Source organism: Cibotium barometz, chromosome 59 (genome assembly GCF_041138505.1).
Source record: "Cibotium barometz isolate CiBa-2024 chromosome 59, ASM4113850v1, whole genome shotgun sequence".
NCBI classification, from domain to species: domain Eukaryota; kingdom Viridiplantae; phylum Streptophyta; class Polypodiopsida; order Cyatheales; family Cibotiaceae; genus Cibotium; species Cibotium barometz.
In genome coordinates this window covers 29,632,878-29,660,368 of record NC_141104.1, presented here as the reverse complement: position 1 = coordinate 29,660,368, position 27,491 = coordinate 29,632,878, and the positions used below count along the sequence as shown (strand labels likewise).

General features: G+C 46.9%; 1 protein-coding gene across 2 annotated transcripts in view; it reads right to left on the bottom strand.

Moving 5' to 3' along the window:
* Positions 1 to 1,747: 1,747 nt before the first annotated feature.
* LOC147605688 (uncharacterized) overlaps positions 1,748 to 27,491 on the bottom strand; it is a 115,531-nt gene continuing 89,787 nt past the window's right edge. For both annotated transcript variants that reach the window (XM_086793251.1, XM_086793252.1), the window contains one exon: positions 1,748 to 6,186. In XM_086793251.1, the coding sequence (XP_086649377.1) occupies positions 2,119 to 6,186 (4,068 nt within the window). In that variant the 3' untranslated portion in view covers positions 1,748 to 2,118. The remainder of the gene's footprint in view (positions 6,187 to 27,491) is intronic.

Genomic DNA, 27,491 nt, shown 5'->3' with positions numbered 1-27,491 from the left:
GGTTGCTGGATTAATGATCAATCTTCGGAAGTCTAAATTACTTCCTTTGAAAAGTTTGGATTGGCATAGGATGCAATGGCCGAGAGAGATTCTTTTGCCAAGACAACTTGTCAAGCACTCAGGATATCCGTTGGGATGGAATTTATCATTTAAAGATGCAATGGATTGGGTTATGCAAAAAAGTAGACTACTGGCATCTATCTACGTGGCCTTTGCATGTCAAGCCGCAAATTGGTCAATCAATTGTTATGGCTTATATATAGGTTTTCATACCCTTATTGATATGGGATAAGAAAACAATCTCGAACTTTATGTCTGGAGCTATGGATCTCCTTTGGAAAACAAGATCAAATTGTAAGGCTTTGAGATTGTTCAAATGTTAGTATATATGTACTCCTAAAATGCATAGTGGGTTGAATATTTTAGATATTCATTATCATGTACTTGCCCACAAGAGTACTATGATACTAATCTTTTTTTAAGAAGAGCAACCGTGGGCAATTATGATGGCAGCCATGTGCCATAGTTATAAGGTGAATTCATTCGGCATATGGCAATGTGATCACAGGGAAATCCTTTTGGGACATATGGAAGGTAAGATACCTTGTTCACACTCCTCTAGATTGATTCAAGATTGGAAGAAAGTATTGTGTTACTTGAAATGGGTAGTCACATCATCACCTACAGGAAATACTCTCGCAAAGGAGAACATTCGTTGGAGAGAGCGTTTCAAATGCCTTTCACGTTGAAAGAACCATGAAAAGCATATTTTCTTTCACAGAAGGGAGTTCATAGCGTGGGACACGTACTGCAAAACAATGGGCATGTCACATGCAAATAGGAGATGTAATCTTGGCATGCATTATCAGCCTCTTTTGAGAATGCTTATGGATCAGTTTGATGGATAGCATAATGTGTTCGAACGTGATTGGTCATAGGAAAGATGATTTCACCACTGCGTAACAGTAGACCTGATCTGATCACTTCATTTCCATTGTCTCGTATTAAAGCTGCAAAAGTATACGGCCCGTTTTTCCATCGCCATGGATCATAATCATGCAAATCGAGTGTGGAATATGAATAAGCCTTTACAGTGGTGGAAAGGTTATCTTAAATGAATATGGAAGAATAACCTACCATTGAAACAGAGTGTCTTTTCGTGGAGATGTTTGACTGGGGCTCTTACAGTATGGGAGATGTTAGCAAAAAGAAAGACGGCCAATGCTAAATGTATGACATGCACTTGCAATATGGAAACTCTTGTTCATTTGTTGTGGTCTTGTCCGCCTAGTAGACAATTCCTGCAGCAATTGTCAGATGAATTGAGAGTCAGATTCCCTACTGTACGATTTTTCAAAACCTTTTGGATGTTTGGACGTAGCACACAAAGGGTTCAGAATTACATCTTGGGTAAGATATTTCGGTGCTTTGGACTATCTGGATAACGTGGCTTTTAACAGCCACAGATGGACTAGTATGTTTGGTTTCACCTATCTCTACGCCAGTCCTTGCATGATGGTTGGAGTTCAAACTAGATTGACCAGCAACAGTATGATGTGTTTTTCCACTGCTACTAGATGTAGAATCTTAAGAGAAGCCTCTTACTGGGCTTCTCTCCGTAATATAAATATGAACAGTGTTTTCACCAAAAAAGTGTGTAGATGTAACTGCATTGACTGCCATACTGGCATGGTACTCATGGTAAACTAAACTTATCTAGCAAAGAGGCTGCTGATTACAGAACAGTGAAAAACGAATCTTCGGTCTTGGAAAAAATCACATTGATGCATCCGGTTCACCTTCAAGCAAAAGGGACAAACAGTTTATATCAAAAGGGATAAGACGAGGATGATACCCGAGTATAATTACAAGCCAGATAATCAAACATGATGTATGAAAGGTTTATGCCATTCATAGCATTTCAGATGCTTGGCTTTCCTTGATTTATAGTTTCTTGACAAAAACTTGAAATAGCTTCACATGAGAGGACACACCCCTCCTTAGCTAAACCCCCCTCAACTTTGCCCAATTTGAGGAGACACCCGCTATATCCCAAACCATCAGTGTGGGTCCTCCAGAGCCTCCAGGGTCCTCCAGAAGGATTACTTTCTTCCATTCTCAAACAAGGCGAACACTATTTCCTGTTGGATCTTCGTTGGATCCTGTAACAACACAGTCTACTGTTGTGACACAATTAGTTATGCCCTTCTGTCCCATGTCCTTAAAAGAGCGGGCAGATTCAAGCATGTCAACAACCAAATCATCTGATCTGTTACCTTGGGCTGCACCACTTAAAACAGCATCTTGTACTGTGTCTTGGCCCTTCAATGCATGGCTTGTTTCTCCTGGTTCAACAACGTCAATAGGACCTCGGGGGCTGGCAGATCCCTCCGTCTCTTTACGATCAGGTAAGTTTTCATGGTCTTCACTTGCACCCCAGATACCATCTCCTTTCTCTTCAATGCTTTCTTTTCTTACCACCCTACAATTTGATTCAAGCTCCATGCAGCTAATCTGTTTGGTACCAAACTCTGCCCATTCACTTGGTTCACTGCCAGAGGCAGTCTCTTTGCACCCTTGACCAACCTCACCAGCGCCTTCCTCAACCTTACCTAATACCTGACCTTTCCCCAAGCAATTAGAGCTACCAGAGTCTGCCCATCCATTCCACTGCTTTTCTAACAAACTTCCGCTCTCACTTTTTGTGCACCATCCATCTTGCTTTGCACTAGGAGGATTACCTACAGCATCTGTTGGTTTCCAAACATCAGCATTGGATTTGAAACCCGATCCAGATTTCTCCTCCATGCTCCACCCAGTGGTTCCCATAGAATCTCTGCAGCAAGCTTCATCACTTCCAGAATCAGCTTGTGTTTCAGGCCAATGGCCAACGCGACCTCTTCCCATCCCTCTGCCCCACCCTCTGTTATCATTGAGTGTTCCCCTTTGGGGGGGGCAGGCATTACCACGCCCACCACCTTGTGACCGATAGTGGCCACCGCTGTCGTTAGCATCCCATCCACTACCTTCCTCAAGTGATACGTTGACCTTAGAGCTGCCATTATGCATAAATTCATTCAATTGTTTCTGTGGAGAATCTTTGCTCGCAAATGTATCCCAGCCGCTCCTTATACCATCATTAGGATTCTCATTTGTTTCGTTTGGCAACTTATTTTTGTCCTCAACAGGTTTTCCCCAACCGTCCATGCCTGTTTCTAAAGCACTGGCAGCTTGACCAGCACTGCCTTGTGTCCATCTGTTCCACTCTTTTTCTGCTACATCTTTGCCATTGCTTGTTGTACCCCAACTGTTTTGCACTTTATTTTCCCCTTGTCCAGTGGCTTGACTTCCTCCTGATGCCCACCACTCATTGGCATCAGCTGCTGCAGCTTTTCCAAGATTTTCCACTGCCAAGTCTTTGTTCCATCCATTGCTACCGCTAGATATTTCACTTCCACTGCAGCAGACATTATCACTTACACCATCACCTCGGTTTAGTGACCAATGGCCCCTGTCACCTCTTCCCATATCACCTGCATTATCACCTTGGTGTTGTGACCAAGGGCTCCTTCCGCCTCTCCCCATACGACCTGCACCACCACCTTGGCTTTGTGACCAATGGCTGCCACCTTTTTCCATATCATTTTCGCTCTGTGACCAATGGCCCCTGCCACCTCGTCCCATTTCACCATTCCTTTGTGAACAACGGCCCCTCCCACCTCTTCCCCTATCACCTTCACCTCGTGACCAACGGCCCCTGCTACCTCTTCCCATATGACCTCCACTTTGTGACCAACAGCCCCTGCCACGTCTTCCCGTATCACCTTTGCTTTGCGACCAATGGTCCCTGCCATCTCTTCCCATAGCATCTGCACCACCACCTTCGTTTTGGGTCCAACCACCACTGCAACCTCTTCCCATTCCTCTGCTCCGCCCTCGGCCACCTCTAAATGTTCCCCTTTCAGAGTGATGAGAATTATCACCCTCACCATCATTTCGGGCTCGTGTCGGACCATTGTCACCAGGCCATTTACCCAGCAAGCTATCACCTCCACCTCCCCATCCACTATCAGTTTGGCTTTTAAATGCATCCCATCCACTTCCACTTCTATTGTCATGCCCATCGCCTTTCGGCTTTTGTGTCCACTGGTGATCACCTCCCCATCCACTCTCAGTTTGACTCTCTTTCTTTTCGGATGCATCCCAGCCATCCCAGCCAGACACATTTCCTGTGGCACCTCCTGTATTTTGTTTCCAAACATCTGCCCTTGATAGACCTTTACCACATCCCCATCCGTCAGAGCTAGCCCACTCACCCCATTGATTTTCATTTGAAGCTTTGATATCTGTGCTTTTGAATTCATCCCAGCCAGTGTTTGCCTTTGGACCATCTTTAGCCTCTTCTCCATTTTCCTTGGAGGAGACTGTATTGAACGGCTTCTTACACTCAGCAGCACTTCCCCATCCCTCCAATCCATCAGGTTTTGTACCATCTCCAGAAGCTCCCCAATCTGCCGATCCATCTGACTTGCTGCCAATGACATCTTCTGTGTGTGTTTTACCGCCTCCAACAGTTTCCCATCCTGCCCATCCACTTGCATCATTACCATGGAAATGCTTCTCTTGTACTTTACTACTTCCTCCAGCATTTCCCCAACCTTTATCTATTGCTAAAGGTTCATGTAGAGCTTCAGAGCTACGGACACAAGCTCCCCAATCAGCCCATCCACCCGACTTGCTGCCAGTGGCATCCTTAGAGGAGACTGTATCGAACGGCTTCTTACACTCAGCAGCACTTCCCGATCCCTGCAATCCATCAGGTTTTGTACCATCTCCAGAAGCTCCCCAATCTGCCCATCCATCTGACTTGCTGCCAATGACATCTTCTGTGTGTGTTTTACCACCTCCAACAGTTTCCCTTCCTGCCCATCCACTTGCATCATTATCATGGAAATGCTTCTCTTGTACTTTACTTCCTCCAGCATTTCCCCAACCTTTATCTATTGCTAAAGGTTCATGTAGAGCTTCAGAGCTACTGACAGAGGCTCCCCAATCAGCCCATCCACCCGACTTGCTGCCAGTGGCCTCCTTTTCAGTTTCCCACCCTGCCCATCCACTTGCATCCTTGCCATGCGAATGCTTCCCTTGTACTGTACTATTTCCTCCAGCATTCCCCCAACCTTCATCCATTGCCTGAGGTTCGTGTAGAGCTTCGGAGCCGCTGCCCCCTGACCATCCATTCCAATCTTTTTCTGTGGATTCTTTGCTATTATTTGCTGCACCCCAACTATTATTCAGCTCTTTTTCATTCTGATTACTGTGCTGATCCTCGAGAGACTCTGCTGATCTCCACCAATCATCTCTGGCACCAGTGTCTGATGCTTTTCCCGAATCAATGGTTGCCTTCCCTTTACTATTACCCTTCCCACCATCCCAGAAGTTGTCATATCCATTGTTATCATTCGTTTGTGCCCATTGGCCCCTTCCACCTCCTCTTCCATTCCCTCTACCACGCACTCTGCTACCTCTAAAGCTTCCCCTTCCACCACGTCCCCAATTATCACCTCCATCATCATATCGTTTCTGTGTCCAATCAGCATCACCTCCCCATCCTCCTGAAAAGGTATCACCTATGCCATCTTCTTTCTCAGCATCCTTTTGAGCATCCCCAAAATTGTAATCACCATCTTCTCCTCTGTCATTACTTCCCCATTTCCCTGATGAGTGGTTTCCCCTTCCACCCCTACCTTCACGGCCTCGGCCTCTTTGTCCAGATCCATATCGTCCACCCCGTCCACGCCCTGATCCATCACACCTTTGTTCATCTCCACCATCTCTTTGACCTCCCCACTCACTACCCCCACCATTGACAGGTGCAAATGCAGTCATTTTAAGATAATTTACTAGCGTGTCAATCTTTCTAAACATCTTGCTTTGGAATCCATAACCTTCAGGGTACAGGTCAATTTTCTCATGTTTAATTTTCATATGCATGAGGTATGACACAGTGACAGCCCCAGGACTGACACGGCACATGGAGAAGCAATAAACAAGGCTTTTAGAGCATAATTCCTTCTCCTGATGAAGAAAACTTCTGATTTCACTATCACTACCAGACCGGAACTCCTTTGACTCCAGCATTTCTTTCAACTTACTCATCAGTGGAGAAATATAGCATGTGACTACCTGCAATTATGTCAGACTATGAAAATTGTAGAAAGATAAATTTAGCAACACTGGTTCTCACATACTAATCTTACTTCGGAGAATTAAACAAAATTAACAAAACCAAGCCTGCAGTTATTTAATTGTTTAGCAAGACAACCATTAACCGTAGTAAGGAACTTTAGAGATAAGTGAGAGCATACATCTGTGCATGCATGTGCATTAGGTGTGTCCGTGAGTGCACATACATTGAGTATGTGCAGGGAAAGGAACTATTGTGGAACGACCTGCACAATTGCTGAAGATTACTGATCCCAACTTCTTGTGTAAGCCCACTGCTGTAATCATGCAACCGCACAGAGAAGTACCAACATACTCTGCAAGGAAGTCATTGCATCTATAATGAAAGACTACAGGGTTGAGTTTGCATAGAATTACAAGATAGAAAACTGTAGTGAAACAAAGGGTTCTATAGGGCTTCTGCAATCTGGATTCTGAAAGAGATCTCGGATTGGTGATTACAATGTGGTCTGGGCAGCTTCATGCTGGTCATCTGTTGGCTGGTCCAACTGCTCTGCCGGGTCCGACTGGCCTGTCTGCCTGCCGACGTGAATGATCCACCTCTCCTGCCACACATCAAACCTGCCCAAACAGCTCAGAATTTCCTAGACTTCCCGTGTGCATCACACTCTCCCGCATTGGAGTGGCACCTATCCTCAGCTGCATAGCCTCATGGTAAGCTCATAGAAGAGAGCATTTGTTCATTGAAAGCAGACTCATCCATCATATACTGCTCTATGCATAGGAAGCCCCTTGACTTTGAGCAAGAACTGCAGCCAGCTAGCAAGAACTGCAGCTAGCTATCACGTCCACTCCTATACTAGGCTGCCACGAGGACATTCTGCTAAGCCAGTACTTAGGACACCATTTTGATGGGCACCGAGCACGTGAGCCCTCGTCCACGGACAGACTGCGGCACACCAACTAGGTCTAGGGTCTGGTCAAGTCTTGCGAAAGTCCCGCACAGTCATATGTAACTCGATTGCAAGCTGTAATGATGTGCAGGAATCCCAGGCACATATTAGGCCCATGGTTAGGTGCCCACAATACCACACGAGTCATTTAGGAATTTAAGAGTCTACCTGTGCGAATGCCTTTTTCCATCCAAGGCCTCTAGCAAGGTAACGATGGCCACGGAAGTGTGATGGAAGCATGGGCAAGGCTGTGGGCAGCCTATGGGCACCCATTGGGCACCCGTTGACCAAATGGTGAGGGGCACTACCCATCTGGTTATAGGCGCCCAAGCAAAAAGGGGAAAAAGCATTTATTTGATTTATCTGTGCTCTTTTCCCTGGTTGGCCAGTTTCAGCAGGCCGACTTGCTCATGAGATTGGTATATATATGTGAACAATTGTTCATCATTTCTATCTGCAATTCCCTCAAGCCCAAGGCATGTGCTTCAGCCCCGCATCAAGAGGCCTAAATGCAAGCAAGAAGACAGCAGGCAATGTGTTTTCCAGCCCTCTTTGAGAAGAGGAAAACACAGGTTATCAAACTTGAATGCGTATGATCCAGATTCAGTGAGACATTGTGGGACTTGTGCCGGTATCTAAACTCATATGGATCTTTTTGGGTCTCGGTGAGACACTGTGGGACTAGTATGTGTGTCTAACTCAACATCTTGGGATACAAGCTTGGAAGATGGGAGTTTGGGCCCATACAATGCGGCATTTGAGCATGTTTGGCATATGACTTGCACGAGTGAACTTGTTTCAAGGTGTGGACACTGCTTGGATTCCAGGCTTGTGAATGGCCTCGGGGCCAGGGACACCTATCGTGTTGGAGTCCTAACAGGTGTTTTATATGGGTTTTGTAGGTGGGTGTCCATACTTTATTGATGGAGCATGCCTGGTTATGGACGGTCCACACTCCATTAAATTTGGGGGTGCCCATCTTATAAGTTGTGCACCTCAAGTAATAATTTGTCCGCAAAACTTTTTATGGGATGTGTAACTACAAGCACACATTAGCAAATACAATCCTATAGGAATAAAATTGGGTTTTAGGGCAACTTCCGACCTGTGACCGGATGCTTGGTATGTTCGAACTTCCTCTTGGTGCACCTGCAACCAAAAAACCATGACCGGTTCCGAATCGATGTGGGTCTCGAGGCAGCACACTAGGTGCTCCTCAATGCTGCCGTCAAATGAGGTGGTAATAGGGTGGCCATAGAGTAGTCCACATAGAAGCTATGATGCACACACTAGCAGAGCCTAGGACCACATTGAGCAGCCTCCATCACAAACGACTACCACAAGCACCAGTTTGGAGAGATCTAAAGCGAAAAAGGAGCAAGCATCTCCAGCAAGCAGCCAGCTATGGAAAGGGCCCACACGTGCATGGATAACTGGCAGTAGTTGGATGGACAACAGATGTAGCATACGCCGAGCCAGGACCGTGTGAAACAACAAAGCCTTTCTTTAAACCTGAGCTTAGTGAGTCTTTAGCAATCCTTTAAAACAGCATACATGAATCTGAAATAAATGTAGTAGAGACGACACCAGATGGGGTCCCGAATCCCCCCCCCCCCCGCGGCCGCAAACAGGAGTATTTGCTTTATTTCTTCTGTTGGAGAACTGTATACAAGCTGAACTGTGTCCACAAGACCGAGCGGACAATCTGACTGACTGACCGCCAAACGCAAGGACAAAGTGACCAAACACTGGGCAGAACTGTGCATAAGCTTTAGGCGGCTTTGAAGCTATCTTCGAGAGAAATACACTAGCCCGAGACTGAGCTTCTTTGCCTTGGGCTGAGAGCACAAGTATGGCTGTAAGATTGTAAGTATGCACAAGCAAGAGCCTAAGCATACATGCTTGTTTTCTGATGTCAATCTCTGATCTGTACCTGTGTATTTTGGGACTGAACAGGCCTTGCCTTTTTATATGCCCACGTGCTGCAAGTCGACTGCCCCTTATTGCCTCGGCCAGTATTAAATGCCAAGACTCACATAAAATGTCTATTCCGCTGCAGATGACTAGCATAAAATGCTAGTCGACTGCCTGGTGGCTGGTCGGCTGGCTGCCAGACCTGGCCGACTGGCTGCCAGACCTGGCCGACTGGGCCCAAGTCCACAAGGGCCCTGGCCGATTGCTCAATAGCCTCCAAAAGGCTTGTCGACAAAGCAAAGAAAGCCTCTAAAGCCTTACCTGTGACTGTAACTTTCTGTCTTCTAGTCTTCACTCCCTTGAGCAAATATGTCAATGGTGCTACAAGGTTAGAAAAACGATCCACATGCGAGCTATATGCTTGGCACAAGCCGACGAAGGAACGTATCTCTTGGCCTGTCTTTGGAACGTCCCAATCGAGGATTGCCTTTATCTTTTCAGGATCAAGGCCCAAGTACTGGACTTCTTGAACTCCAAATCTGCTCTTCTTAGCATTAATGTAGAGTTCATTGTCTCACAAAAGTTGCAAGATCTTCTGCACATCTTTCACGTGTTGCTGTGCAGTGGCTGAAAAAATAAGAATGTCATCCAAAAAAATGAAGAGACATATTGATGAGTACAACAAAGACTCGTGTCATGGTCTTGTTGAATGGTGCCGGTGCATCGGTCAAACCAAAAGGGATGGCTACAAACTCATAATGCCCTCGTTCCGTTGAAAGGCAGTCTTTGGGATATCGACCTCAAAAATCCTGACTTGATAGCCACTTTTGAGGTCGATCTTCGTGAAGTACTAAGCACCGTTGAGCCTTTCAAGGATATACTCTATCCTTGGCATGGGGAACTTATTCTTGATTGTCAACTTGTTCAAGACTTGATAATCCACACGGAGACGTGCGGTCTTATCTTTCTTCTGCACAAACAGAATCGTTGTAGCAAATGGAGAGGAAGAAGGCTTGATGAAACCAAACCTCACCAACTGTGCTAGTTGCGTCTCCAACTTAGCTTCCAACGCCTTTGAAAGACGATACGGAAACTTACTGGGTGGCTCAACTCCAGGAATCAATTCGATACGAGAGGGTGGGGGTCTTGGTGGAAGATCATCCCTCAACATGATGTCAATTGCTAGAGGTGGCCGGTCATTTGGGGTTCTAATGGAGTCGTGGTGGATGTCGCTATCTGCCGTAGGCAGACATGGATCATCACACACTTAGCTCCCTTTCTTATAGCTCTACCAGCTTGCAAGTGGGAAATAAGTGGAATACCTTAAATGCTCTGATCCCTGCGAATGATAGCAACCTTAGGGAAACCTTCGACGATTGTGAAGGTGTCCTTTGCCTCCAATAAAGATGGGGAGCATACTAGCGGAACCACTAAATTCCAAGGATCATGTCGCACCCAAGAAGGGGTGAGACAATGAAGTCTCTCTAAAACTGGGCCTTCTGGACTGTGAAGGCAAACTGTTGAGCTTTCTGGAAAATATGAGTACGTAGGCCGGGAGTGAACCCGTCCACATCCAAATGATACGGCACAAGGGCACATTTCATCTTGTTCGCCGACTACGGAGAGATGGCATCTTCTAAACTGCCCATGTCGAAGAGGACAAGAGTCTCTTCGCTATGCCATAAGCTCTGATAAGACCTTTCTGATGCTCCTCAACTCCACCCTTCTGCTTCTCATCAAATACCACTGCGGGTACCGCATTCGAAGCGAGCAAAAGCTGAACAGCATTGGTGGTTGAGGACGGGGGTGGAGGGGGTGGTACAGCTGTAGCGGTAGCCACTGTAGAGGCTGGTTATTTGCTCTTTTCTACCTCCCATAATCGCACAATCCTTCTTCGCATGTCCCGTGTGGTGGTAGAAAAACAACGATACTCTTTGAAGTATCGTTCCTTCTCATCTGATTGTAGAAATCCTCCAATAAGGCCCTCGTCGATCTTTTCTTCAGAGGTCTTCTTAGGTCCATCTTGTCACTCCTTCCCAAAGCTATTATGGCCCTTCTTCTTTTGATCCTTGTTGTTGGGAGCCTCCTTACATGCTTGTTGGTTAGACGCCTGGTTCTGCTCGATGGTTAGCGTCTACTACTGCTGGTAAGGACTGGAGCGGTTTTGGGCTTGCCTCCATTGAGCATCGTCTCATGATTCTACACAAGAGTCAAAGCCCTATCATATGTCTGAGGTACACAATTTCAAACGGGGGACCAAATGTTTGGATCCAATCCCTAAATGAACTGCTTGAGCTTCTCCTCGGACTTCCTCAATTGTTGAGTTGATGTGATGACCTTGTTGGAGTAGGTGAGCACAGGGGAGAACCGTTCTAGGTGAGTTTGTAGAACTCATGTTCTAGACTTGTCATATATGCGGAGGTAGAAACCTGGTCTTCAAATCGGACACAAAGGTATCCCAATCATAGTCCGCTAAGCCAGCGTAAGGATCTGTGTGCAAACAAGACCAATGTTCCCACCAAGTGTGAGCATAGTTGTCACGGTACAAAAATACGATACCGTACGGGATTTTTTGGTATGATATGAAATTTTCGAATACCATACGATAAAATACGGTTTTCTTTTTTTACACTTACAACCTATGGAGCTTCAAGCTTGAATGTGAGGGAAGGTTGGGAGGGGAGGAGTCTACAGTGCTTGAAGAACCATAACATGGATATGTGTCTCTCCCAGTTGGATCTCCCGATTGTCTCCAAAAAAGAACCTGGATGGGTAATGCAATACCAAAGGTCTCCCAGTGTAGCGTTTATGACTAAGGGACCGTCCTTGCACAAATACGAGCAGTGCATCTAGGGTGATAGGTTTAGGGACTCCTCTCTAGATCAAAATGGCCATGCCCAAATCTTCTCCCTCGTACATAACTTGAGAATCTAATTGTCTAGCCTACCTATACCACGGATCTCCAAGTGAATGAGCAAGATTCTCTCATCCTGCCAATCAAGTGTACACTACCAGTCTACCTTGACAGATTTTTTAGGTCTCTCAACAACCCCATATGGAATACTGAGTGGACACGAAAGTTGCGAAGTATTGCGAGCATTTGGGATCTTCGTTAAGCAGGGTTTCTATATTTTTTTAAAGCATTTGGAATTTTTTTTCCAAGGAAAAAAAATTTAGGGGAAAAAAAAACCGTGTACCGTATGATATTGTACGGTATCATACCGGTACAAGAAACAACTATGCCTATGAGGTGTGGAGCCACCAGATGGACTTTGTCTTGGTTTTTTGTGATTTTTGAAAGAGGAAAGTGGACAACAAACAAGTGAATAAACTGAGTCACAACCAAATGGTCGCACTTGCCGTCGTACTTGGTGAAGTTCGGTGAGGCACAAATAACTGTTGTCGAGACTATGGCTGGGGTTGTGGAGAAGAAGGGTGGAAAGAAGTTACCAGAGTCCGGAGTGTCTATTGGAACAGGTCCCTCAAGTCTTCTTGGACCTATCGCTTGTGGTGCGCATTCGCTTCGAGCTCCGCCCGCAATCGCTCCTTTTTGGCCTTGCATTTGGTTTTCTTTGCCAACTGTTCAACCAATCTTGCTTGGCTGGGAGAGCTGAATTCTCCCCAGTGGGTTAAGAGGACTGACCTACGTAGCTCGTGCCTGACATGTCCCGGACTGGGCTCACACAGGGGTCATGGCATACGACAAAATTATCCTAAAAGGTACTACTTTTGTACATGATTCTTGCACTGTTGATGAGCTAGTTTGTCACTGTGTACCACATTGCATTGGTGCACGTGACAACAGACAGCCCATGTCACAATTTGTGACTAATCTCTCTCTAATCACAGCCCAATTGTGAAACACCTAAGAGTATGCAAGGTAGAGCCAAACATCACATAGCATCCAAAGGCAATCGGATAGCACAGATGACATGTGGCATTGCCCCATGGCAATGATGATGTGGCAATCAAGTACAGTTGGTTGTGACTGTAGTACTAGGAGCATTGGTGCATATATATATATATATATATATATATATATATATATACGTGGGTAGCCAAATCCTCATATTCATCTGCTTTCCTCAGTGTTTTTTTTTTCCAAGAAAGAGACTTCTATTAAGTATGAAAAAGGCATACAACAATGACAGCTATAAGTCGGAAAAGAATAGAATCACCCCAATATATGATGCCATGAGAAACTTGTGGGACTCGAGGAAAATAGAATGCCATTGTCCCACTCCAGCATAAATATAACGCGCTTTGCCTCGCAGAACGAGAGGACCCCTGAATACGAGCCCAAGTACCCATAAGAGTATGGACTTCACATAGCGTCTTTCCTCAATGTTGGACTTCACATAGCGTCTCTCTATAGGCAAAGTGCTAGCCAGAAGTGTACAGTACATCATAGGGCTATGATTTGAGAATCCTAAATTTCAATTTTGCCATCACCCATTGAGTTTCATCTTTCAAAGACAACTCCCAAGCAATGGGATATAACCAAGATGCCTGACTATATCTTTGGGTGGGAGGATCTGACCTGGCCACAAAAGCTAATGCCAATTATAATCTTTCAAAGGGAGCAACTTTGATGTTGGAACTTACTTACACTGAGTGGGCTAGTGTTTGCCAACAACCAATGCAAGATGCCATTTGTTATGATAGCTAAGTTGTGATGTGGATCTATGCTAGGGTTGTTCCGGTAGAACTTGCTACACTTTGTGGTTGACTATCTCAACTCTTGGATTAGAGTGAGATTAAGTTTCGTACTCACTTAGGCAAGAGCCAAGAGACTTGAGTAGATGTTATGGGTGCTTCACTTACAATGGTGTGTCTCCTTGTCGATTCATGAGAACGTGAACCTAATAGAAGGGGGAGATAATGTTACGTCCCAACAAGCCTAGGTTTAGGTTAACCTGGAGCTAGGAGCTTGTACTTACCCAGGTTAAGGTTAGGGCTAGGGCTTAGCATGGCACATGGGAACCTGAAGGGTTCACACGTAGGCTTGTTGGAATGAACTGTCACCACCCTCTACTATCTACATGTAGCAATCGCCATCCCATAAGTCGTGGTTGGGGTTAGTTGTGGGCGTATAAAAGCTGGAGTAGATGCATGCACACCTTTTGAGGGGATGCTTGGCTCTCGGTGGCTAGGCGTGGGGGGCTTGGGACCCCTCCACGCGGTCCGCTACTTTGGACCCTACTCCATGTGTACTTTGGTGGGGTTTTCCGTTGGCTACTGCACTATGATCCTTGCGCTACTTACATCCGCTAGAGTTGGCCTATTTCACCACTTCTCGGCTAAGCAGTGTGGTCGCTTGGTGCAGGCGGGCAAAGTGACTATATCGAAAAGGTCAAGATGCCATCAATATATTATGTGCATCTAGCCCTCTTTCACTACCTGGATTTAATCCCCAAGGACCACTATGATTAGCTAGCTCAGAGGTGGTGGCTGGAATTTCAGGGATATGTTGGGTCTTTTTGGAGTCAATGCCAGGACCTAGATTTGTGAAATACAAGCAAATGAATGGGAAATTATTTGTGAAGTACAAGCAAACGAATGGGAAATTTTCCACTACAAGGAGTTGCATTGCATTCTAAGAATAACATTAATTGTATTTTGATGCTTGCTGGATGTGTGTAAATTTTAGTCTAGTGACGATGGGACACCACCCGATACTCTTTATTATTAGATCGTGCTCGTAAACTTGTCTTCTAACATAGTTTATGGACTTTTTACATGTGGTAAGTACTCTCGTAACACTTAATTTGATTTGCAAATAGTGTATTGTGATTTATTAGGTCCCAGCTTTTAATAAAAGGCTGGACACTGTTTAGTAAGGGTGTCCCTATTTTAAAGATGGGTGTGAACCTTCTGAAGTGCTGGTGTAAAATCCAAGGTCACACACACTTGACGATGGGTTGCCCAGGCAAAATTGGGCGCCCATCATCCACACCTGTGTGGAGAGGTGCATGGACTCACGCACCATCCTCACCTCCTTCACCTTTATCGAACCGACCAGCTCGACTTCTTCTCCTGGCTGTTGCACCTTTATGCCCTCAACATACAAGGTGTACATTTGTCGACGTTGCTCCCCTCCAACTGTACATCTGTCGACGCTTCTCCATTGCAATCATACACCTACTGACATACTCCTCAGTTGTTGCTAGCCTTGTTGCACCACCTACATTTGCCTTCCTTGGTTTACAATGCCACCTGCTCCACCTGTGCTAGCCATACAACTTCCATTCTGCTCATCAGCACCCCACTAGTGTTACTGTAGAACCCTTGTACCAATGTGCTAGAGTTCAGAGAAATAGTGTGAGGGTTTAATACACTTGATTCCCAAGGAGGGTGGTGACAGACTTGAGATTCGGCAATGAGGACCCATCACCCTCCTAGGGATGGCCTACAAAATTCTGACCAAGGCCACATTCGGAGACTGCAACCCTTTCTCCCTGTCTTGATTCAGGGTACACATACGGGCTTTGTTCAGGATCAGAGTATTCTAGATATCCTCACCTTCTAGGAGGTGACCGCGTTGGCCAGGATGCATTAGCAGGATCTCATTACACTTCTTGATTTCGAGAAAGCCCATATCAGAGTAGATTGGGGCTTTCTAGAAGGGATGATGTGCAGGATGGTTTTCTCAAAGGAGTGGGTCCCAGGTGTGTCAGGACTTTACTGGGCTTCACACAGCCAAGTTCTTATTCAGGAAGCTAGAGGTGACATATTTCCACTTTCTCGCTCAATCCGGCAAGGGTGCTCTCTAGCACCTTATCTCTTCCTGTTTGTTGCCAAGGCCATGGGTAGTTTCCTCTCCGCCCAGAAGATCGGGCTCCAAGGACTGCGTCTTCCCATCCGAGCATAGGAGGAGTTGCTCGATTCTAAGTTCGTCGATGATGCAGTAGCATACTTGCCGGGGACAAGGGGAACCTCCGAGATTTGCCGAGATGAATGAGATTTTTTGTCGTGCATCCGGAGCACACATCAAATGGCACAAGTCGTGTGGATTACGGATTGGCTCATCGCCTGCCCCGACTTGGCGTCAGATTGAGGCTTTTTAGTGGCTCATCGCCTGCCCCGACTTGGTGTCGGATTGAGGCTTTTCAGAAAGTTTAGCATTTGATTCGAAACTTTCTGTGGGCTACCAATGACAGGAGACCTTCCTTGGCCAAGGCGGCCTAGAGAGAGATCATCCAACTCTTTGATGCAGAGGGGGCCTAGGCATCATCGACCCCTCCATTCAAAGCCATGCCCTGTTGGGCAAGTTGATTGTTCAAGGTCTTCTTCCAAGTGGTGAGCCTTGGAAGGACTTCCTCTTGGCTAAGATCTCCGCCCACACCTCGATCCTAGGAGGCCCTTGGCCTTAAAGCACAAGATGGATTTTCACATAGATGCGGGCATGTGGCTTTAGCCCAACATTTGAGGACAGTCTTGCAACTAGTCTCTTGCATGCTTGGAATCTTCTCAGGCCGGCCCCCCTTCAGCAATCAACTCTAGTAGCCTCCGAGAAGCGGCTTTGACAGCCTTTGTCTGGAATCCCATGGTTCGTCTGCCTAGTGGTCACATGTTCGAGGCTCATCTGCACGTATCATTGGGAACTTTGAGCACGGGCCCCGCTAGGTCACTTGGAGATTGTATTACATTCAGACGGATGCCACCAGAGGCTAAAGAGAGAGACCTTATTGCAATCGGGGACAGAGACCGACTTAGCCTTGACATTGATTCCTCCATCCTTGCGGAGTAACCAGCCTTGATACCGGAACCTCCTCCCCCGCAATGGCTGGGAGTGTTCACTAGGCATGATATACCCTTGGCAGTTCATGGTGTGGACAATAGCTCCACCTTACTCACCTTCTCTATTGGGCTTCATGGCAAATAAGAGAGAGCAGAGACCTCCATTAGAGGACCTCAGGGGATGCACTTACAGAGGGTGAGGTTGATTAGTTTTCATGCACATAAGTGGCACATCGACCATCCACCGGTCAAGGTGGCCATAGAGAGACTCTAACGGTTATGGATTGTGGAGAGCCGGCCTCTCACGAGTCTTCTGTTAGGACCGGAAGCGTGGACATGGCAAGATCCAAATCACAATGAGGAGACACTTGGCACCCCCTTCTTTGCTTACACTGCACAGCTAGGCTGTAGGATTCAAATGTCAGAGGTGGAGGGCGCTCCAGCAATAGTAGCAGCACATTGGTAGTCCCAAGGCCCCCGCTGCACACTCTCAGATTTTTGGAAGCAATTGTGGCATAGTTTTCGGCCGAGGAAGACCACTCTTTTCATGTGGCAAATGGCACATCGGAGCTTAGCAATTTGCACTTGGTTGGCCATTGGGGGTAGACGAGCATTATGTCAGAGGTGTGACTATCCCCAGGAATCTCAGCAAAATTGTCTCTGTGATTGCCTGAAGGCTTAGCAAGTTTGGCAGAGGATCCTATACATTTTCACTATGGATCGAACTCCCGCCTATATTGTTATGTGGGGCACAATTTCTTAGGCCACTGAGACCACGATCATCATGCCATGTGAGGACTAGTCCTTAAGATCTCTTACCTTCATATTTCTGCAGTGCCAGTTCCAATTGCTCCTACAGGTCGTTGGACTCCAAGTTCTAGCCAGAGATGGAAGACTTGTAGCGGTAAAGCTGCGGAGTCTATCCAAAGCATTTGGCTCGATATCATTCATACCGCCCGAGCTCAGTGGGAGTAGCTTCAAGGTGGCTCAGACCACACGAGGAAGCACCAGGAGGCCTTCTTGAGAGGATCTAGCGGCACGGTCCCTTTATTACAGATAGTGGTGGCAAACCTACTTGGCATTATAGACCACCAGTGTGGTTGTTTCCCCCTCCCCCCATTGTATGAGATAGCCTTCTTCACCTAGAGCGGCCAGCCAGAGGAGAAGTGCATCCTCCCTTTTGATCATCTTGACTCTCAGCCTTTATGGCTGTTTTTCTCGGTAACTAATAAAAGGATATTTTGTCCGGCAAGCAAAGCTCATTCATGGTACCCAAGAGTCCTGACATCGATTCATGGCACCCTCGATCAAGAATAGAAAGGCAAAGGTGGAATGGATCAAGAAAGAAAGGCAAGTAGGTTCTGACTTCCTCCGATATGTGGCCAAGCTTATTAATTTTGCCGAATCTTAGCCTAAGGTTAATAGGCACTAAAAAGGGCCCATGAAAATCAGCATTGACACCTTCTCCTCTTTCTGAAAACTGGCGCATTGCTTTGTACCTTCCATACACAGTCGTCCTCGTCCGATTATGCCTGTACATGCTGTATAAACTGCTGATCGTACACTGTACCAGCTGTACCACCCAGAATTCTGTTTATACTGCCCTGTACGACCTGAGTTGTACTTGTGGTACCTGCTGGCTGCTGCCTGTACAGCAGCTGTCCTTTGCCGTACAGTTTTGGCACCTGTGAGATGCACTTGTGTGCCTGCTGAAACTGAGTTCTTTGTACTAAGACATCCAGTGTGAAGGCTCACATTCCGCCCATGCAGTGTCAACACAAAGACCTGCAAAGAAACCTGTGGGTATCCAACTCTCGCTTGATCCAACATTTTCCCTTTGTGCAACCATCCATGAAGAAACACTGCAGGTGATACCAACTGTAGAACACTCATGCTCATGTGCTAGGGTTTCGAAAAATAGCAGAGGAATAAACAAAAAGCACACACAAGAGTCCTAAACTATTGTCTGTATTATGTATAAGAAGAAAGTGTTACAATGGAATCTCCTATTCAAAAGATGACTGTGAATGCAAAAGGCTATATTCACAGCCGAACACCTGTAGTAGTAGAAGACCTCCTTGGCCAGCCCACGTGTAGAGAAACGATCTATAGAATGCTTGCGCTGAGGAGAAGCAGACGATTATGATGACTTCCAGGTGCACATACAGATGTGTGGTTGGTTCAGCCACCTTTATTAAGGTCAGCCTGTTATAATTGCTCCGACAGCTTTATAATGATGATTTCACGCCTGTGCCCCAGCTGCACTGTCAAGGCCTTGCCAACACATCCATGCGCCTGCTCCAGGGGACTGCCCACCTGCCTACTCACCTACTATACATGTGCGCCAACCTCAGCCAATGGTCGGCTGCCATGTGGCACATACTGCTGTAGATCTCCTTGACCAATCTGTACTGTAGAGACATGTTGCTGCCCTTGACAAGACTACGCTGGTACCAACAGAATGCATGCAATTCCAGTAAAATGCAAGGGAGCTAAGACTACTTAAGAACTGATTATGTACAATGAGCATTGACAGCTACATGAGAAGCCCTCAAGACCAAATCATATTAGCTACCAGTCCCCACAACTGAGGAAGAAAACAGAGTAAAGACTCCCGAAAATGGAGCTTCCTAATCCAAAGAGAAGCACCATGCGTACAGAGCTGCTTATAGTATGCATGGCTTGGCCTGATACAAGATCGTGCCAACGGCTGACCCTGGACCCGTTCGATTACAACCATGGCACAGGACTGCCCCCACTACCAGTTAGCTACTACTAGATGATTATAATGGTAAAAGTAAGAATAAGCGTTACCCGCAGTCCCAGCTGAGAGGATCGGTGCCCCCGAGTCTAGCAAGGTGGGGAACACATGGGATATAACAAATGTAGCTCCCTTCCGACTCCAATGCATCAACCACTAGATTGTCCTTACCCGGAAGATACTCAAGCATCTCCCGTTTCGCCTAGAAATGAGAGCAAAGTTAGAAATGCCTAGTTCCCCTTTCAAGCATACTAGCTTGGAAACATTAGTACGGACCTAGAACAAATGATGCTCCCAATCGGGAATGGGTCGAAAGTTATGGAACCATTTCATGCCAAGGATGATGTCACAAGATACAAGAGGGGCAACGATGAAATCCCTGACGAACTCAACTTGCTGTATGAGGAACTTCACTCCCCGGGCCCCAAACTTTACATGGGTACTCATGCTTTCCCCAAACCCAGCGATCTCATGAGCAATGGGAGTCAACCTACGATGGGCACGCTGAGCGGCATGTTCTGTGATAACATCCTCTATGCTGCCGGTGTCAAACAACATCATGACACGATGCCTGCTTATCATGCAACTCCCTATTAATAATGGTGTCAACCATCGGCGGTCCAAACGATGATGGAGTAGATGGAGGAGCAGATGGAGTGTAAAACTGAAGCCGTGGAGGCCTGCGGAGACGGAACTGTATTCTTAGGGCATTGGGCCTTGGTATGTCCCCTTACCATGACAAAAAAAAAAAAACAACCGTTATTCTTGCTATATTGACCTATCTCAATAGGGGACAATTTACCACTCATGATGCCTTCAGCATGCTTCTTGTCAGGTGTCAGATTAGACTGAGCCTGTTTGGGTTTTGACTTGCCCCCTTCAGACAGTATCAAGACATGATATTATTTATTTATGTTCTGTTTGTTTGTTAACTTATGAATGCTTCATAATGTTTTCTGTTGGTAAATCTGCCAACAAACCTTACCTTGTCATCAGTAGCTTCATTACTTGTTAGGACCCTTGTCCCGGGACGTATGCTCTTTCTTACCTTCAGGTTGATGTTAGATTGGCTACTAGCATGGAGGACTGCTTAGGTTTCCCGTGATTGTATTTCATCTCCATATCTTGGGCAAGCTGGATGGCATCAAACATGGTTCTGGGCTAAAGAGCCCCCACATCCCACTGAATCTAAAGATCAAGCCCATAGAGAAAAACACCAAGGCACTCTTTATCCCCCTTTTGAACCCGAGTCCCGAGCTCATTGGTGTATTGAAGGACTGGCTGCGAGTTCTGGCAAAGACCTCGAAGCTTGTCCTCCAGGCTCCAACCTATCCAAATACTGGAGAGGTAAAGATCTGATCCTGAAATCCTCCATAAAGGCTTCCCACTTTGCGCCCCCCTCGGTATGCTAGTCCTGCCAGTCACTCCACCAACTGGTGGCGCCACCTGTAAGGTCCATCGATGCTAAAACAATCAGATTTGCAAATCCATTACCTACCAATCAATAATATGGACAATAAGAAGAAAACAATGAAGAATCTAAGGAAGAAATCGAAGACCATCATTGTATGAATATACATATATGTATATATGTATATATGTATATATGTATATGTATATATGTATATATATATATATATATATGTATATATGTATATATGTATATATATATATATATATGTATATATGTATATATGTATATATATATATATATTCACATGTGAAATGGGAGAAATAAATATTCATATGTGAATGTGTGAGGTATCCCATATGCAAAGGGATCGTAATGTGCCTTGGTGCCACGAATATGTATAAAAAGGAAAGTTCCCCTCTCATTTGAGGCATAACCAATTTTGCGTTTATTTGTTTATTCTCTCTTTGTTGGGCATTCTAGTCATCCACAATTCCCCTAGCATGAGTTTATTCCTTATTACAGGGAGAGCATCTCATCTATGCTATTGATACATTGGCACCATTTCTTGCTCATCTTGTCAGAGGGGGGGGTTTCCGACTGAGTGGACGATGCACACTATTGTGCCGATCCATAAAGCGGGAGATGTACTAGAACCCGGGAACTATAGGACCATCATGATTGGCCAAACTATACGGGGCAGTTTTGGAGGCAGAGCTGAGCACTCATGCAGAGGATGGGGGTTTGAGAGCAACAGGCCAGGCAGGCTTCCGAGACGAGCATTCTCGACCATCGACCACATTTTTACATTGAGGTGCCTGATTGATCAAGCCAAGGCACGGAGGCAACGGCTCTATTGTTGCTTTGTGGATTTCCACAAGGCATTTGATACTGTGCCCAGAGAGCGCCTCTTTCGGCGACTACAGACACTAGGCATACCCTCAGACATGATGTGGGGCATATACAGGCTATATGAGCAGGTCTTTGGGAGAGTCCGATGCCCAAGAGGCTTGTCCGACACAATTGCTAGCACCATTGGTGTGAAGCAAGGGTGCCCGCTCTCCCCCACGCTCTTTGGGCTCTATATTGATGAGGTGATCGATTACATCACATAGGGAGGAGGCTCTGGGGTTGAGCTATGAGGTATTACTGTCCATATTATGCTTTATGCTGATGACATCGTCTTGGTATCCGACACGCAGGTTGGGCTTCAAAGACACCTTGTGGCTCTTGATGTGGTCAAAAAGCAAGAAAAAGCAAAAAGTCAAACACAGGGTCGACCGCGAGCCAAGGACACCATTGGAAAGAGGAGGCTGACCCGGACCAAAAAGCTAAAAGACACTTTCTTAAAAAGCAGCTCTAAGGCCAAAAAGCAAGGCCTAAAACCCAAAAAAAAAAAAGCAAAGCACCAAAAGTTACTTCTGTGCACAGCAAGGTCTCACAGTGAACCTTGGGAAAACCAAGGTTATGATCTTCCACACCTCACCCGCAGTCAAGAGCCACACTACTCTCACATTAGCAGGAGGGCGGGTCGAGGTGGTGAGCTCTTATGTTTACCTTGGCATCACATTTACTAGCTCAGCTGGACGCTTCTCCATGGCTCAGGCAGTCCGAGACAGAGTGACCCGGGGGTATGCAGCTTTTGCTGGCCTTGAGCGTCAGTGTCATCAAGCACATTTTCAGGAACCCCGCACCAATGGGTGGCTCTTTGATACATTAGTGACACCGGCCTTGATGTATGCAGCAGCGGTTTGGGCACCAGGGCTTGCAGCCTCCACATGGGTACAGTTGGAGAGACCACAGATCTTGATGCTCTCGAGCATGATACGCAGCAAACCATCCGTCCCGCACGACATTGTTCGAGCTGAGTTTGCTGCACCACCTATGGCAGTGGAGGCATTGTTCCAGACGATCTCCTTTATATATAGGACGAGGGAGATGCCCACGGAGAGATTATCCCACCGAGCTTTTGAGGCATCCAGACAGCTGGCCGAGGCTGGACACATTGGATCTTGGTATGCACAGATGCTACAGTGGTTCTCACATCATGGGATAGACATTGAGCGGTTGCCACCTTTTCAGTATGATCAGTCTGCTCCACGGGGTTACCTCTCTCTTAATGAGAGGAACAAAGTGATGAGACAGGACATATGGCAGCGCTACATACAGGAGACATGGACAGCACCAGAGGGCCCACTACCACCGAAGATGCTGTATTAGAGAGACCACTTTATGAGCATCTCAAGGGATGGTTTATACAGCGACCGCGGTATATGGATGTATACATGCCACAGCTCTCGCATTGCTATTGGACAGCTACGAGTCTCATCACATCAGCTAGAGATAGAGGCTGGGAGAGCGCCACGGTTCCCAGAGCCAAGCGGATATGCAGATTGTGCCGCGAGGAGGTGGAGACTGAGGATCACTTTGTATGTAGATGTAGAGCCCACCAAGGGGTCAGAGATAGTTATGCAGGATTGTTTGAGGAGCACCCTTTACTACATCAGTTAATGGAGGCCTCGGACCAGCGACAGCTTGGCAGACTACTACTAGAGCTTCATAGTTCTCGAGAGAGACTCCTCCAGACACCCGCTCCCACTAGGGGTGGGAGACAGTCCCAGCTCACAGATTTCTTCCAGAGAGCTATGCCAGTGCCAGCTGATGTACCACGTGGGTTGACCGCACAGAAAGCAGAGGAATTGAGAACCAGGAGGAGACCTAGACAGACTGACACAGAGCACCCCGACTCCATCACCGAGAGATAGCAACTATCCAGATGAGACACTAGATGGAGACACAAGAGAGGCTAGCTCGCTTTCATTCAGACTCATGGTACATGTTCACGCCACTCACAACCTCAGCATCGGCGATGTATGATATCTTATATACCTCTTATGGCACTGGATGGAGTTAGACATAGATCTGCATAGCATGCTTGTACTACCCCTTCAGCATATAGAGATGCATCTTGCCTTAGCACTCCATCCACATCCCCAGCCCCCTTTATATTGTTTGTATATGGGCTCCACCGATCCATGATGATTCACAGTTGTATCTGGACACATGCACACTCTTTCTTTTCTTTCTTTTCCTTTTCTTTCGATGACCGAACGAACACAGTTGTATTATTTTTTTGTCTCATAGGCCGACTTTAGCCTCTCGTAGACGTTAATATATCTTTCTTTCTTTCTTTCTTTCTCTCTCTCTTTCGCCTGTGCTCCCTTTCCCCACCCACCCTTTCCCCATCCACATCCACATCCCCACCCCCCTTTATATTGTTTGTATATGGGCTCCACCGATCCATGATGATTCACAGTTGTATCCGGACACATGCACACTTTTTCTTTTCTTTCTTTTCCTTTTCTTCCGATGACCGAAAGAACACAGTTGTATTATTTTTTTGTCTCATAGGGCGACTTTAGCCTCTCGTAGACGTTAATATATCTTTCTTTCTTTCTTTCTTTCTCTCTCTCTTCGAACCTGTGTCGCCTTACTGCCCTCTCCCCCATTTCGCCTGTGCTCCCTTTCCCCACCCGCCCTTTCCCCATCCACATCCCCACCCCCCTTTATATTGTTTGTATATGGGCTCCACCGATCCATGATGATTCACAGTTGTATCCGGACACATGCACACTTTTTCTTTTCTTTTCTTTTGCCCACCCACCCACCCACCGACCCTCCCACCCTTGCTCAGGCCCCCAAGGCAGCAACATAACTCTCTCTCTCTCTCATAGGCCGAGTTCCGTCTTTTGGAAGACGTTAATAAAACCTCTCTTTCTTTCTCTCTCCTCCCTGCCTGTGGGAAGGACTGCAGAGTGATCTAGAGGAATGGCCCCGAGTCTCCAAGAGAAACTCGAGGCCCTCGAGATGGCAATGAAGGCACTAATCAAGGAGAACAAGAAGACATCCGATTCCAACCTCAATGAGGTGGAAAACAAACTACACCGGCACATCATAGCTCTCGAAGCACGGGTCACGAACCTCGAACAAGAGAACACGGCACTCAAGGAGGAGGTGAGTGCATTGAAAGTGGAAATGGTAGCCATCAAGAATGCTGAGAAAGAAGAAGGGGAGATCAATCACAACACTCTCACGGCCATCAAAGAAGAGATCTCCAAGGAGATCACAAAGGACATGGAGGGAAAGCTCGAAGCCAAGCAGTCAGGATGGGTCGAGGTGGTGAAGAAGAACATCCGTAAAGAAGTGAGGGAGGAGACTAGAACACCAAATCATTCACACTACCATTGAGGAGGAGAAGATGAGGCATGCCCGCCGCCTCAACATTCGAGTCACAAGTATAGCCGAGACACCCGACTCCACTCCCGAGAAAGATGGACAGCTTCTATGCATGAAGCTCGGCTACAAGAAAGAGCACCCTCTCCCCTTCACCACAGCATGGAGAGCCGGGAAAGACTCAACACGCAAGCGAGCCCTCATCCTACAGTTTGCAGGAGAGACGGAGAGGGTCACCTTCATGAGGAAGAGGGTCATACTACGGAGTTTAGAGGGAGCTCCTATTTTCTTGGATGATGATCTCACGAGGATGCAGCTTGAGCATAGGAGAACTTGCATGCCACGAGTCTTACACGCGAGGAGAGAAGGCAAGAAGGCCTTCTATCGAGATGGTCGGGTCATCATTGATAGCCGGCCCATGGATTAGCGGTTTGGGGCCTATGGGACACAGACCAGGCCACTGACAGAGATACACACAGCAGTATGGAACTGTAATGGTTCACTATGGGTGCAGCCTGGACAACTGGAGCATGTTATGGTGGGGAGAGACATCATACTTCTGACAGAGACACATCAGAGCCCAGAGAGAGGGCTACCTCGAGTAGAGGGATTCCAGTGGGAGTCAGCATACAGGAGGACCACACGCCAGGGTACCTCAAGAGGGTCGGGGAGAGTAGCACTCCTATTCAGACGGTAGCTACAAGGGAGACTGAGAGTGGTAGCACAGGATCCAGAGGCCAGATACATGTGGATCAGCTTACAGCTCTCACAGGACAGGGTTATATACATAGATCTACGCTACTTTTCTCCATCAGGATCCTCCTATGTCATTACAGAGGACATGCCACAGGAGGAGGAGACAGGAGCCTCGCCATACACTTGTCTGTCAGAGGAGATTATGCATTATTCTACACTAGGGGAAGTATTTCTTACGGGCGACTTCAATGCCCACACACAGAGCAGACACTGTGAGGTGTATGACTATGATGACATTGAGATCCTCCACCCTGTGGATCCAGAGGAGATAGGGGGCTAGTCGGGCATCAGAGGACACTGGACCAGACAGAGAACATTATGGGGACCACTCACTAGAGTTGGGAGCCAAGCATCATCTCGTTATTTATAACGGGATGCTACAGTGGCCGGGATCAGGAGGGCTGACATGCTTCCCACATGGGGGTCATACACGGACCGGAGGCACGGTGGTAGACTACATTATGGGGTCTTTGGAGGCATCACAGCTTGTCACCTCATTCTCCATTCCACCTCGTCCTATTGGGGCAGATCATACATACTCGGCATTTTCACTAGCCGGATCACCAGTATCACCAGCCCCCCACATACCGACGCCACACACTACCATCTACTTCACACATGACATGGCAGACATATACACTGGCAGAGTAGAGGATGGGCTCCTACTCATGGATCCCCTGGCATCTATGGATACCATTACAGCCCAGCTGGCATCACTCCTACACACGGCTACATTACAGAGCTTCCCACATCGTGTACACTCAGGAGAGCCTGCGAGACCTGGGACTATGCCCCAGAACAGATGGTATGATGACGAGTGCAGAGCCCTATACTCACGGCTTCGCATACAGAGAGCCTTGGGAGCCATCACAGAGCAGGAGTCGAGGAGAGAGATGAGGAGACTTACTTGCCGCAAAAGGCGGGCCTTTGCAGAGATACACGAGCTAGAGATCTTTCATTTCTTCATGAGTAGAGATAGCCCTGTCTCATGGCGGCACTTCAGAGAGCCCCGGACCCCGACACCTATTGCAGACCCACAGACATGGCACACATATGCAGAGGGTCTATACCATGCCCCACAGCAACCACCTATACCTCAGCCCACAGGAGCCTCGACCTACCACAGCTAGCTTCTTTACCCACTCGATGGTACAGGAAGCTATCCGCCGCCTATAGCATGGACGGGCCGCCGACCATATGGGCCTGCAGGGTGAGCATCTCATATATGCAGTAGATTCTTTAGCTCCTTTTCTTGCACACCTGTTTAACAGGGCACTAGCAGAGGGTTTGCCTGCGGAGTGGACGATGCACACCATTGTGCCGATTCACAAAACAGGGGATATGCTCGATCCGAGCAACTACAGGACGGTTATGGTTGGCCACGTGCTGGCCAAACTCTATGGTGCAGTGATGGAGCAAGAGCTTAGCTTATATGCTGAGCGAGCAGGTTTACACTCATCAGGGCAGGCAGGCTTCAGGAGAGCTTTCTCTACCACTGACCATGTATTCACTTTGAGATGTATGATTGATCAGGCCA